The sequence below is a fragment of the Cavia porcellus genome, unplaced genomic scaffold (genome assembly GCF_034190915.1).
Source record: "Cavia porcellus strain 051 isolate PalLab524CR breed Dunkin Hartley unplaced genomic scaffold, mCavPor4.1 scaffold_5, whole genome shotgun sequence".
Classification (NCBI taxonomy): domain Eukaryota; kingdom Metazoa; phylum Chordata; class Mammalia; order Rodentia; family Caviidae; genus Cavia; species Cavia porcellus.
The window spans coordinates 52286757-52300203 of record NW_026947488.1 but is presented as its reverse complement, the minus strand read 5'-3'; the positions used below and the strand labels follow the sequence as shown (position 1 = coordinate 52300203).

Below are 13447 nucleotides of genomic sequence, written 5' to 3'. Positions count from 1 at the left end.
GGCAGACCCTAGGTCTGCCATGAGCTCCTCCCCTGACCACCTCCTTGAACGCCCTCAGCTCATCTTAGACTGGCCCTGTAAGAACAGGCAGGGGTCATACATGATGAAATTTCTCTCTGGATACCAGTGACTGAGAAATCCACTGTGTGGCAACCGGAGGTTTTCTACTAAATTGAGAGGCTGGCCACTGGGACTCTTCCCAAAACTTGTTTATTTAAAAAGCCTTGCTGGCCAGGGGTGGGATCCTATGGGCAGAGACAAGAGCTCATTTCTTTAATTAGCAGGAAACAAAAGCCTGATTTACTTCTAATCCCAGTTGTGTGCTGTTGGCCCTCAACTAGGACTAATTTGCTGGCATTAATCGCCAATCTCTGTGGCCCCATCTTGTTCTAAAAATGGAACTTAATCCCCTCATGAATTCTGTTCTTCTGGCCCCAGCTGAAGACTTCTGTGCAGGCCCTGCCTAAGGAAGATGGCCACCTGGCTGCTCACCTCTGGCGGATGGCACGCATGACATGGTGGGCACCCTCCCCCTGGTAGAGCCACGTGTGGTGGCTGTTGCGCACCAGCTCACTGGACTCCGCCTTGTGGCTCCTCATGTACATGTGGAAGTCCCGAAGATCCATGCTGGAGAACTCCTGCAGACTCAGCACTCCTGCACAGGGCACTATCATCAGTGGCTGCCAACCCAAAGTGGGGAGACCACAGTGGCAGGCACCACCTCCCTACCTACCCCAAAGGCGGCAGCAGCCCCTGGCCTCAGGCCCTGGGGGACCATGTGCACTTGTCCCCACCTGGACTCTTGGGTCAGATGAACCTGGTTTCTGTCACATCGGGCCCTAAGGGAAGACCCAGAGAAGTTCATTTTCTCAATTTAAGCCTTAATTTGGTCCCCAAAAGGAAGAAGCCCAACCCCTACTAGAGTGCCACAGCAGAGCCTCCAAAGGAAGCACAAGCATTTGGCCAAGCTGGGCTGTGGGTGACCCCAGACCTCTGCAGGCACCAGAGTGTGATAGACACATGCCAACCTGCAGAGGAAAGCACAAAGCTGGGGCTGGGTCTCCACCAGGGCCTTCTGCACCATAGGATACAAGCAAGGCCTGTCCCAGAGTCTCCCTCACAACCTCATGGCCAGTCCCTTGCTAGGTCACCAGCTCACCTTCGGAGAGAAAGCCAGGTACCTGCCCCAGTGGGAACCTCCCCTCCTGCACAAACCAGAGCAGGGCTCCACCTCAGGGCTGTGGAACGGCAGTGGCCTTTGAGATTTTCTAATCTGACAGAGACCTCTCCTACTCTCCTGCCTTGTGAGGGTGAGGGCCCTGTAAGGGGTGTGAATCTGACCCCAGCTCTGTGCTGAGGGCAGTATGACAGCTCCCAAGCTATAAGCCCAGCCTCCTAATTTTGCACTCTGGGTTCACCAGTCTTACCCCATGCTTCCTAGTCCTGTTTGGCTTCTGTCTCTTCTTCTGCTGGTCCAGAACTTGGACACAAAGGTGAGGACTACACTACAGAAACCCTTTTTCTTTCTTAGTCTTCATTTTGTGGGAGAAGGGCATAGGGTCTTGCTTATGTATTCCAGGCTGGCCTAGAACTTGTATTAAATCCTCTTGCCTCAACCTCCCAAGTGGTGGGATGACGTATGTAGCACCATGCCTAGTTCCAGAAACTTCTTAAAGGTAATTACCAGAGGGGAGACCCTTGTATGACTTCTCCCCTGGCCCACATCTCCACCCAACAGTTACTAACACAAGAGCACTTTGATACTTCAGCAAGATTCCAGGTGGGCCAGAGGAAGGCCAGGGAGACCTTGTTTAGGGCAGGGAGGCTATAATGGGGCACAGCTGGTGCCCGCTTTGAAAGGTACATGGAACAAAGAGAACAGACAAGTCCAAACTGGCTGGTCTCACTGTCCCCTTACTCTGGCTCTATGTCCTCTGCCTAAGCGTAGCCCAATGTCCTGTGTCCCAGATTCTAGATTCTCTCAAGCAGTCAAGAACAGTAAGAGGTCTGGCTGCCTATTTGCTTCCCAGGGATGAGTGCAAAGCTGGCTCCTCCCCTCTCCTCTAGCCACTACGGGAGCTGGGACAGAGGCTGCCAGCTGTGGGGAAGGGCTCCAGCTTTTAAGACTGTTCAGCTGGGACTGGAGGTGGCTCAAGGGACAGCACCATGGAGGGGTGTGAGCTCACCATCACCATTGGGGTCTGCCTTTATTGCGGAGTACATCTCCTGAATGTTCTCCGGAGTCATCCACCGTCCATTTCCCAGGCGAGTCTGGGCCAAGACCTAAAGCACAAGAGGGTCCCTCATTAGGGTGAGCCCAGGAAAGAGCCACCAGAGCGTACACAGCCCAATTTGAGGTGTGGAGCTAAGGGTTCCAGTGATAAGACACAGGTGAAAAAACCAAACAGAGCCTAAGATTCCAAGCTGAAAGGAAAGATGACAAGGAGGTACAGAGGCCTCTGAGGAGCTGGCCAGTAAAGGGTAAGAAGCCTGGAAGCCACTGGCTTTCTCAGCCCAGGACTTCAGATGTACGGCAGGCTGGAGACAGAAACACAGGCCTGTATGACACTCATGTGCCCTAGGGGACAGAAAGGGCACTGGGGAGACCTGGCCAGGACATGGCCACTGGGACATGCCTGCCAGACTTCTCTTAGAAGTCCAGGTATTGGGGTTTGAGGTTTAGCTCAGCGGCATAAGCGCCTGCCTTGAAAGGAGGCAGTCATGAGTTCGATCCCTGGTACCGATAAAAAGGAAAAAGACAAAAAAAAAAGAAGTCCAGGTGTGAGGGGCATGCAGAAAGAAATCCCAGTTACCTCAGAGCTCCCACCCACCATTCACCAGGGATTCTGGGGAGCCCCCAAGCCATAGTAGCAAGAAATCCAATCCACAGAAGGAACAGCACTCAAAAATTAGTCAGCCAGGCATGGTGGCACACCCCTGTAATTCCAGCACTCAGGAGGCTGAGGCAGAAGGAGCATCAGGAGTTAGAGACCAGCCTGTGCTATACAATGACTTTAACGCCAGCCTGAACTACAAAGAGACCCTGTCTCAAAGAGGAAAAATGTAACAAAAAAACCTAGGTGATAAAATTCTATCACCCTTGATGGCTCCTCCTCTCATCCTCTGGGGTACCATGGGGAGCAAGGGGCTCTCTACAAAAGAAGAGGGTTCCTTGGGTGGGTTCGGGCCCACACAGGACTATAGACACCTCTGCCCACATGGATCACAGCTGAGCTCATCAAGGGCCAAGTCACCACAGAGGCACGTATTGGCCCTCTCGCCCTGTGCCTACTCAGGGCCCAGGTCCCAACCTCTCGGAGTTGCAGGAGACCATCGTGGTTTTGGTCCAGCAGCTGGAAGAGGTCCAGCTGGCTGACCTGCACAGTGCTCATGGCATCTTCGTACTCTTCAGTGGGCAGGATCTGGCTGCGCTGTAGCCCCTTCATCTGCGCCAGATGGATGATGAGCCGGCACTCCTCGTCACTCAGAAAGCCAGGGATTTCTGCCAGGAGATGAGGCCACACTGAACTGGAGAACTGTCCACCCAGTGCCTTCCTCTCTGCAGGGATTCTGGGGTGCTCCTTGGTTGCTCCCAGGTCTGGAAGACTTTACACACCCTTGACATTTGCCCTGTGCCTGTTGTCAAGGTGAGGAACTCTGCTGAGGTTGGTGAGGGACCCTGCTGGGATGTGGGGTCTCCCCTTCATGATGACAACACACATTTTCCAGGGGGGTCCCAGGAGCTAAGCTGGAGATGGGCTAATCTGCCTTTGGGGTGATACTAATGGCCTGAGAGTGGACCTGGGGTTAGAGTTTGTCTCCTCTTTTGTTCTGAATACAAATTTTAAGAGTAGGGAGATTGCAGCAGGTTCTTGCTCTAATTTTTGCTTTTTAGTGCTATTTAAATAAAAGTGAACAAGGCTGGGCGTGGTGGCGCACATCTGTAATGTTGGCAGAAGGCTGAGCCAGAGGGTTGCTGTGAGTTCGAGGCTAGCCTGGGGCACACAGTGAAACCCTGTCTCAAAAAACAAAAACAACAAATCAAAATGAATAAACCAGGCATAGTAGTAAATATGTGTAACCCGAGCGCTCTGGGAATTAGAAACAGCAAGATTGCAAATTCAAACAGCCTGAGCAACTTATGGGGACCCTGTCTCAAAAAATAAAAGTGGTTAGAGATGTAGCTGTGCAAAGGCCCACAGTTACCACAATGGGTTAAAAAAAAAAGAAAAGAAAAGAACAAAGCTGAAATATCTAAGCTTTAAACCAGCCTTACTCTCCGTTCTCCTGCACAAGTGACCAGGACTGAGTTAGCTGCCTGCTGCTGGGAAGTCACCGTGAGGCATTCAGTGCTGACTCTGGGCCTCCATGCTCCTGAGTGAAGAGAGGCACAGCCTAGAGCCTGGGCCCAGCGGCTGGTGCCCACAGACCAGCCACAACTGGTGAACTTTATCAGAGCTGTCATGGAAGCCTGACCCTGGCATGCCCACATCTCTGCAGCCCTAGAACTTTGAGGGTAGAAGCCTGGGCACTTCCTTCCCTTACTCCTCCGAGGGCTTCCTTGGGGACAAGAAGCTCAAAAAAAGGAAAAAAAGGGTGAGAGGAAGAGGCACTTTGCAGACTGGTCAGCCACTTCTACTAGCATAAAGTTCCAGCCATCAGCACATGTTTATAATCCACTACTAAGGAGGCTGAGGCAGAAGGATCACAAATTCTAGGCCAGCCTGAACAACTGTGTGAAATTTCATTTCAAATAAAAAATAAAAGCCAGACATAGTGGCACACGCCAGTAATCCCAGCACTGGAGCACTGTTTCACTAACCTACTAATCAGCAGTCACCTCTTGATTGCTTAATTAAAAAGGGAAGGAAGCAAGCAGACAGAAAGCCAGAGAGAGGTATTGAGAGGGAGAGGGAGAAAGAGATGGAGACAGAGAGAACAGGGGTTTCTTCATTAGATGCCAGTAATGCACAGGCCCACGGGAAATGCTGTCTCTATCCCCGCTACAATGCTGTCTCTATCCCCAACAGCAAACAGCATAGCCAGCATGTTGGGCCTAACCTAACAGCAATACAATGCAAACACCTGCAGAACTGAGTACTGCCCTAGAAAGCCCTCACACTGAACTTCCCAAGGACAGGGCAGAGAAATCAGGTGCTGGAGACAAAGCTTGGCTGCTGGTAGTGCTAACAAAGCCATGGAGTGATGTCCATGGCTACACCCCAAGCTATGCCACTATACCATGACACTGGCTACCCAGAGATACCACTGCCCACCACGCTTGACCACAACACAGCAGCAGAGGCTACCCACCAATCAGGCTGTTGGCTGCCCCTGCTTGCCTGGGAGTGCCACCCCAATGCCCACCTCTTCCTCTGTTCTCTCTTTGGCCTGGTAGGGGAGGGGCTCCCAGGTGAAGGGGATAAGTATCCTGAGCCAGGGCAGCTCAGTTCTTTATTAATCCTGGGAGCACTTAATAGCACTAGATGCTGACAGGGCAGAAAACAAAATGAAGGATTGTTTTAGAAGAATGCTTCTGGTGAGAGAAGCAGGTGCCCCTGGGACAAAGGTGACACCATCAAGGGACCACAAATGCAGAGCATGAGGAGTTGGAGCCTTGGTCTGTACCCACAAATATCCAAAGCTCTTGAATATCAAGGCAAGGCAGGTTGCAGGCTGCTTCAGCCAGGCTTAGGAGTTTTATTTGGCCCAGAGATGCTGGCAAGAGGGAGAGCTGAGTCCCCCAGGGCTATTTCTTCCAGATTCCAGAGGTCACAAGGCCATTTTTCTTCTGGTTAACCTACCCCGTGAACAACATTCTCCCAGCTCCCACTGTGCAGAACAACGCCTTTGCAAGAGCCTCTGGGTAACTGTCAGTAGCAGCAGTAAGAATGGGCTTATTCAGAATGTGAGGACCAGTCCTTGTACTCTGGATCAGCCCCAGCTCTGGCCAGGGACTACCATGTCCTATAAGCTGTTCAGGACAAAATGGAGGAGCCTGATTTCTCCTGTGGGTGGGGGGCATGTGCAGGGCTCTCCCACACCCTCTCCAAATGCTGGATAGTCAGGAGCTGGGGGATGGGAAGGTATGCTGGAAAAAAGCCTACGTTAAGGGAGGAGACTTGGGGACACAAGACAAGATGGAGAAAAGAGGGCTGAACGCTGTGATGTGGTGCAAGCAGGGAAAGCCAGGCTGCAAGGCTGTTGCTACGTGACCAGAGTGTCATTGCCTAGCAACCAGGGAGAGTTCTGGGCCAGGGAGAGTTCTGGGCCAGGAGCACCAGAGGCTCCAGCTACCACATCAGTTCCCTCATCCTGCAGGGTCATCTTCCCAGCACAGCCTAGCATGGCCCACCCCTGGCCAGCCATCTTGCACCATGGATGTTTCTCTGTGGGCCATGATATCTATGTTGTATCACAGGGGAAATGGAAGAGGGAATTCCAAATGCTATGCTTGGTGCCTGCTAAAAAAAATAAATTCTTTTGCAAACATGGGATATTATTTTAAAAAGAAAGAAAGAAAGAAAGAAAGAAAGAAAGGAAGAAAGAAAGAAAGAAAGCAAAGGAAAAAATAAAACAAAATGAAACAAAAAAACTAAATGATATATTATAAAAATAATGCAACAGGGGCTGGGGATTTAGTGGTATAAGTGCCTGCCTTGCAAGTGTGTGGTCGTGAGTTCGATCCCCAGTACCGATAAAAAAAAAGAAAAAGACAATAATAATAATAATAATAATGCAACAAACAAGCCAAAAATTCTGCTACGGAGGATGGCTTCCCCGTGAAACTGATTCCAAGAATCAGACAATGAAACAGGGGAGTTTAGTTAGCCAGTGCAGGGCACTAGTGGGGCATTCCTGGAGGCCAGGCTGGTCAGCAGCCATTTGGACCCCATTCAGCAGGGAAGGTTGGACCCTCCTGAGGCAGTAGCACAATTTCTGTCCCTGGACTGTAGTGCTGAAGACAGGACCACTGCCTGATACAGAGTCGGTCTCCACCTTGAAGCACCAATAAGGTACAGCTAGATGTCACATGCACGTGAACCTCTGCAAGGAAGGTAGGCAGGGACTTTCTGTATGTTAAGTGGGAAGACACAGGGTGGCCACCTATTTGTAACCACAGTCTAGGCCTAGAGCCAGGGCCACTGAAATCTGCAGCTTGCTATACGCAGCACCAGTGCCATGACGAGAAGCTAACTCTACCTAGGAGAGCCTAGGACTTTCAGCAATGGGCTCTGCACTGGCCACACAAACCACTTGTGCCCTCCTGGACACACACACAACCTTTCCTGTTGCCTAGCTCCATCCTGAGACATTTGCAGACCACAGGGCAGAGGCCCCAAGAGCAAGCAGGGTGGCACTACTTCCTGAACCCATTCCTCACTTTGGCCAGGAGGGCATGGAGTTAGGCTCCCTAGCGACTAGGCATGCCCAACAGGAAAGTCCACCTTCCTGTCTTCCCCTGGCCTGAGATGGTAGGCTAGCAAATACCCTGTGGCTGCCCACGCACTCAGGTCCCAGGGCAGGCACACACCCTCAAGCTGCGCTCACCTTGGGCAGCATGCTGCCTGTCCAGCCCCAGACTAAATTATACTGGCCTGACCTTTGCTGGGTCCATGCCTCTGTGAAGTGACTGCACATGTAAGGAAAGGGGTATGTGTACAATAGCGTTAGGAGCGGGAGATGCTGGAAACTGCATTCATGAACTTAAAAACTTGAACAAAGGGCTGGGGATCTAGCTCAGCGGCATAAGCGCCTGCCTTACAAGCTCGAGGTCATGAGTTTGATCCCTGGTACCGACAATAAAACAAAACAAACAAACAAACAAAAAAAAAACAACAAACTTGAACAAATCCACACACAGAAGTGATTTCCCTATTTCTGAGCCTCCAGTGTTTGCCATGGGCACAGTGATCTGGCATAGCTGAAAATGAGTATATTCAGAAATCCTAATAAAGCAGTCATGATTTTAAAATACATTGTTTTGTATACCAGTGGCCATTAACTCGTTTATTTCATATAGTTAAGAAAAATAAGTTAAAACACTTGCTAACTGAAGATGTCCCCTGCTGCACATGAAGAGGGTCCCAAGTCAGGAGAGTGATGGAAGAGGTCACTCTACAAGCAGACTAGTGCTGGAATGAGCTGAACATAACACCTTCCCCAGGCATTCAATGATTATCAGTAGAAGACGCAATTCTGGCTCCGGGACATACAGCCACAACAGATAACCCTCCTATAAATGCACCTCACCTTGGGGACAGAGGCATAAAGGACAAAAGTGCATACAGAAATAGTTTCTGGCAGTGCTAAATGCTGAGAAGATAAGCAAGGAAGGATATCATTAGGCTGGAGACCCTGTCAAGCCTGAGGAGAGAGGTCCCTGAGGATGGGGCATCTCAGCAGCCACCTAACAGAACTGAAGCCACCAGCTGTGGAAGAGCCAGGCCTGGGGCACCTGGTGAGGGAAACACCACACATTATATGGGCTCCGAAGAACAACGAGCTTGGTGCTGAGCACAGGCAGGGCATGTGGACTAGGTGGCAGGAGATGAGGGCTAAGACGTCAGAGGCTTTGAAGCATCAGGTGGGACCCAGCAGTGAGTGCAGAGTCTGCAGGCCTGGAGATGGAGTTCAGTTACACTTGCCCAGCAGGTGTAAAGCCCTGGGCCCTATTCCCAGCACTATATAAAACAAAATGGGGAAAGAAAAGAAAGAAAAAGAAAATGGGATAGGGGTTTGGAGACTTTTAAAGAAGGAAGAGAAGCGATATGACTGGCTGTTTAAACACAAAATGAGTGTGAGGCAGAGTGGAATGGAGGGAGAAGTGAGTCACATGTAAGAAACCAGTGTCCCCAGAGAAGTGACAGTGACCCAGAAATGGAGCACTTTCCTTCTGATCAGAACAAGGCTAAGTTCTCAGTTGACTCTCAATGTTTGGAATGTTTTGGGAAATGCCTACTGCAGCCATGCAAGTACTATGTGTCCATGAGCTCAAGATGGGGCCTTTTGTAGCCCTACTTACCTACTTACCACACTGCCTCTATGAACAAAGGTGGGAGACAGGAAACTCCCTAAGGCTGAGGCTATACTGGAACTTCCCCGCAGCAGTGAGAACCCCTTCTACAGACAAGGGGGCACCTTGTGGGGAGGGCCCTTTGTCCCAGTCCACATCTTGGGCATCCTGCCTTCAGCCCTGGCTTCCTGCATCTCTGAAGCTGGAAGGTCACAGGTTTGGAGCCAAGAGCAGCAAAGCATTCTCTGGATTAATCTAATAGTACAGCAATTACACAGCTGCCTAGATGTGAACACTCCTCTGTGGTTTTTCTAACACTGGGATTTCTCATGGTCTCTGATCTCTTCTTTATTTGCCCCACATCATTTCACAAGAAGCACCTCCTCCACCCCAAAATCCATGTTAACTCAAGGAGAAAAAAAACAAAATTAAAATAATTCAAACGAAATTTCAAAACACGTAAGCAAAGCCCAGGTCTTTTAGGGTAAAAACTGTGCCATATTTCACCAACTGACCAGAGAAGGTAATTAAACTGTTTTGGATGAAACAAGAACCACAAATAGGAAGTTCAAGCTACAGCAGCCCAAAGCTCTTTTTTTTTTTTTTTTTTTTTTTTGTATTTTTACTGATACCAGGGATCAAACTCACGACCACAGGCTTGCAAGGCAGGCACTTATGCTGCTGAGCTAAATCCCCAGCCTCTCAAAGCTCTTAATATCCCCTTGCAACTGTCTGTAGAAATTGGGACCTATGTGACAGCCTAACCAGGACCCGTTCATCCACTGTTTAATCTCTTTTGCTTCTTGTAATTTACTCATGAGGCATTCAAATCTGGGTTTCCTATTCTCTGCTTTATAGGACGGCTAAATATTAGAAGGACTTTGGCCTTGTGTCTATTGTAACATAATGCACATTTGAATTAGATAGGTACAGATCCCAGGAGGACAGAAAAAACACAACCTTCCGTGTGAGACTGTTTCCAGCAGTTTGGAGTAATAGGCTGAGGACCACTCCTTGGCCTGGGCCACCCCACCCTGAGCCACCCACTTTGATCCTGTACTTGCTGCAGTCTTCGCACAAACCAGGTAGCAGCACTGGATGCACCAATGTATAGTCGGCTGTTGGATTATTTATCATAGTTGAACATCACCTTTGGAGTTTTGTTTTATTGGGTTATGTCTCTTTTGTGATCAGTGCTGTGTTTCCAGCACCTGAAATAGGCCTGGTACAGACTTTAATGTTATTTACCAGTGACAGTAACAACCTGCATTATCTTTTAGGACCCTTTTCACAGGGGCACTGGCAGTGTAACCTGATTCCCTATAAACAACAGGCATGTGACATTCTTACAGTTCTTGCTATAATCCCCAGCCAGCCCCTCCCAGGGACTATAATAGCACGCGTTCAGACATTCTGCTTGCCCAACCCCCAGCTCCATTCTTTTCTTTTTTTTTATTGGTACCGGAGATCGAACTCACGATCACCTGCTTGCAAGGCAGGTGCTTATGCCGCTGAGCTAAATCCCCAGCCCCCCAGCTCCATTCTTCTGGGTTTCCCCCCAGCAATTGGGATTGAACCAGGCCCTCATGCATGCTAGGCAAGCACCCTACCACGAAACTACACCTTTGCCCCCATCTTCACCTCCAAACCTTTTTTAAAATTTATAATTTCCATCTCCTAACAGCCTAGGACTAACTGGATCTGCAAATATGCGCCACTGACACCAGGTACCTAGGACTGGGCTGCACAAATTTAACATGGTAAGGTCTGTGGTCTGCCGCTACCTCTTGTTGACACCAGCAGGCTATGGGGAACATTGCAGTTTGGATGCTATCAGTGTGGCTGTTATGTGCAGGCTCTATCATTGTGACTTTTAAGCGTCGCACCCTAATCCTTGGCTACCCACTGAACTACTATGTGAACTACTATGTGAACCTTGCCAAGCCACTGCGGCTCTCTCTGCTTCACTTTGTTACCTCTTGGCCTCAGGGTGGGATCAACTTCCACCTGGAAAGGGTGTGGTAAAAAAATAATAATCACATGAAACCCATCATATAACAGGAACTCAGGAAACATAAGCCATGCTGCAACTCAAAGTGGAGTCACCGGGCTGGGGATTTAGCTCAGCGGCATAAGCACCTGCCTGGCAAGCAGGTGGTCGTGAGTTTGATCCTTGGTACCGATAAAAATGAAAAAGACAAAAAACAAAAAAAAACAAAGTGGAGTCACCCCGCTTTGATTCTACATACAGCACCCAATCAAAAGAGAAATTCTGCCGGGCAGTGGTACAAATCTGTTATCCCAGCACTTGAGAAGCTGAGGTAGGAGAACAGTGATTTTTAAGGCCAGCCTGGATTGTATAGTCTTTTTTTTGGGGGGGGGTCTTTTTCCTTTTTATGGGTACCAGGGATCGAACTCACGACTGCCTGCCTGCAAGGCAGGCGCTTATGCCGCTGAGCTAAATCCCCAGCCCCGATTGTATAGTCTTAAAAACAAACAAGCGATTCAACCAGAATTCTCCAGGGGAAAAAAAACAAGCTAGCAGGCAAACACCCAAAACCCCATAAAAACAAACCAAAGACTCCTAAGAAGAATCTTAGAGTTTTGGCAGCAGAAGTTGGGCCTGCCAGGTGACTTCTGGGGTGGTAGAGGGATTCCAGTATATCCACTTCTGGACAGTCTGTTTTTCATAGATCACTGAGTCTACTTTGTGTGATTTCCCATCAGATGCAGTGGTACATGCCCATAATCCCAGCACTTGGGAGGCTGAGCCAGGATGATCACTTAAGAGTTCCAAACCAGCCTGGGCTACGCAGTGAATTCAAGGCCTGCCTGAACTACCTAGTGAGACCCTTTCTCAAAATAAAAATAAACAGCTGGGGATATAGCTCAGTGGCACAGTGCCTGCCTGGCAAGCACGAAATCCTGAGTTCGAGTTCCAGTACCAAATGAATAAACAAAATAAAAATATTAATATAAAATACAATTTTAAAAAGGGAGTGTGATTTCTCCTAGAAGCCTGATACGAGCTGCGACCTGGTTGTGTCACCTAATTTGCCCCTATTCTGTAAGGTGACAGAATTAGTGCTGGCATGAAATGTCCAAAAACAATTTCAATGTACACTCAGCATTGCACTGTGAGGCCCTATATGGAAGTGTGCTGCAGGGGTGATGGCTGTGAGACAGGCCTGTGTGAAGATTGCCCTGTTACCCTGTTTTGGTGAAGGCAGGCTACTTTGAAGCAGCCATCCTCAAAACAGAAAGCATGATGTACAGGGGGACCTCTGGGGGCCACCGCAGCCCTTGGCCCTTGGGCCTCTTCCGAGGCACGGGCGGAGCGGGGGTGGGGAGGTATAGACCTTACCGAAGAGTAGAGGCTTGAGGCTCAGGGTTCGAATGATGTGCTCCTTGCCGTTAACCAGCTGTGCTTTGCGCTCGTACCCCACCTGAGGGAAAGGTGCACAGCTCAGGCCCCTGGCGGGGTGCGGCGGCGGGAGGCCCACACGCGGGACGCGGGGGCGAGACGGGGATCCTCACCTTGATACCCTCCAGCCGGGTGAGAGGGCCCAAGGTCGGGACGGACAGCGGGCCTGGTGGTCGGCGCGGAGCTCCGGGCTCGGTGCTCTCGTCGCCGTTGCTGTAGTGCACGAACAGCAGCAGCGCCAGCACGTTGCCCAGGTACAGGTGCACGAATACCATCAGCACAAGGAAGTAGGCGCGCGAGCAGATGCCGCGGGGCTTGCACAGCGGCCGCACCGTCGAGTCGTCGTCGCCATCGTCGTCGCCTGGCCCGGCTCCCACCGCAACCCCGCGGGGTTCAGGGGTCGCCCACTGCGGACTCGCGGCCTCCACGGCTTCCCCAGCTCCGGGCCGCGGGACGGTGGCTGCAGCCGCCATGGCGCTCAGGTCGCGCGCCCGGGGGAGGGGTGGCGGGGCCGCGCTGCGCAGCAGCTGGGACAGGCCCGGGCGCGCACCGGGCCGGGAGGCCGGCTTTCTACCGGCGCCTCGGACCGGCCCGCTGGGACTGTCCTCCCGAGCCGGTGTGTGTGTGGGGACGTAGCTGTGCTCTTGCAGGCAGACAGCACCCCTACCTACGTGGAGACCAGACAGGACAGCACCGTCAGGGCTGCACCGCTGGTAGCCGCTGCCCCAGCTGAGATACCTGCAGCCGCCTAGCCGCGGCGCAGAGTCTGGGAGCGAGCGCGGGCGGGTGCCGCGGCCGGCCCGCGGCGACGCCACGCGATGACTCAGTGCGGCGGCCGAGTGTACGCAGTGGCGGTGCGGCGCTGCAGCTTCCACCACCTTCCTGCGGGCTTGCGAGGCCAGTCTGTTCCGCGGGCGGCGCGCGCCTCCCCGGGTATCCTGCCAGAGTCCGCCCCTTGCAAGACGCTGCTTACTGTGCGCTGGGCGTTGCATAGGCGGCGGGACCCC

General features: G+C 51.2%; 1 protein-coding gene across 3 annotated transcripts in view; it reads right to left on the bottom strand.

Annotated features, from left to right (window-relative positions):
* Positions 1-13447, bottom strand: part of P4htm (prolyl 4-hydroxylase, transmembrane) — a 15649-nt gene extending 2202 nt beyond the window's left edge. For 2 of the 3 annotated variants that reach the window (XR_010047552.1, XM_003476440.5), the window contains exons 1-5: positions 12554-13447; positions 12381-12462; positions 3312-3502; positions 2187-2283; positions 493-655 (exon numbers count right to left, since the gene is read on the bottom strand). Coding sequence is in view for 2 of the 3 variants with exons in the window: in XM_003476440.5 (XP_003476488.4) it covers positions 493-655; positions 2187-2283; positions 3312-3502; positions 12381-12462; positions 12554-13432 (1412 nt within the window). In the remaining variant the exon portion in view is untranslated. The remainder of the gene's footprint in view (positions 1-492; positions 656-2186; positions 2284-3311; positions 3503-12380; positions 12463-12553) is intronic. The other variant, XM_063248830.1, reaches the window with a different exon arrangement.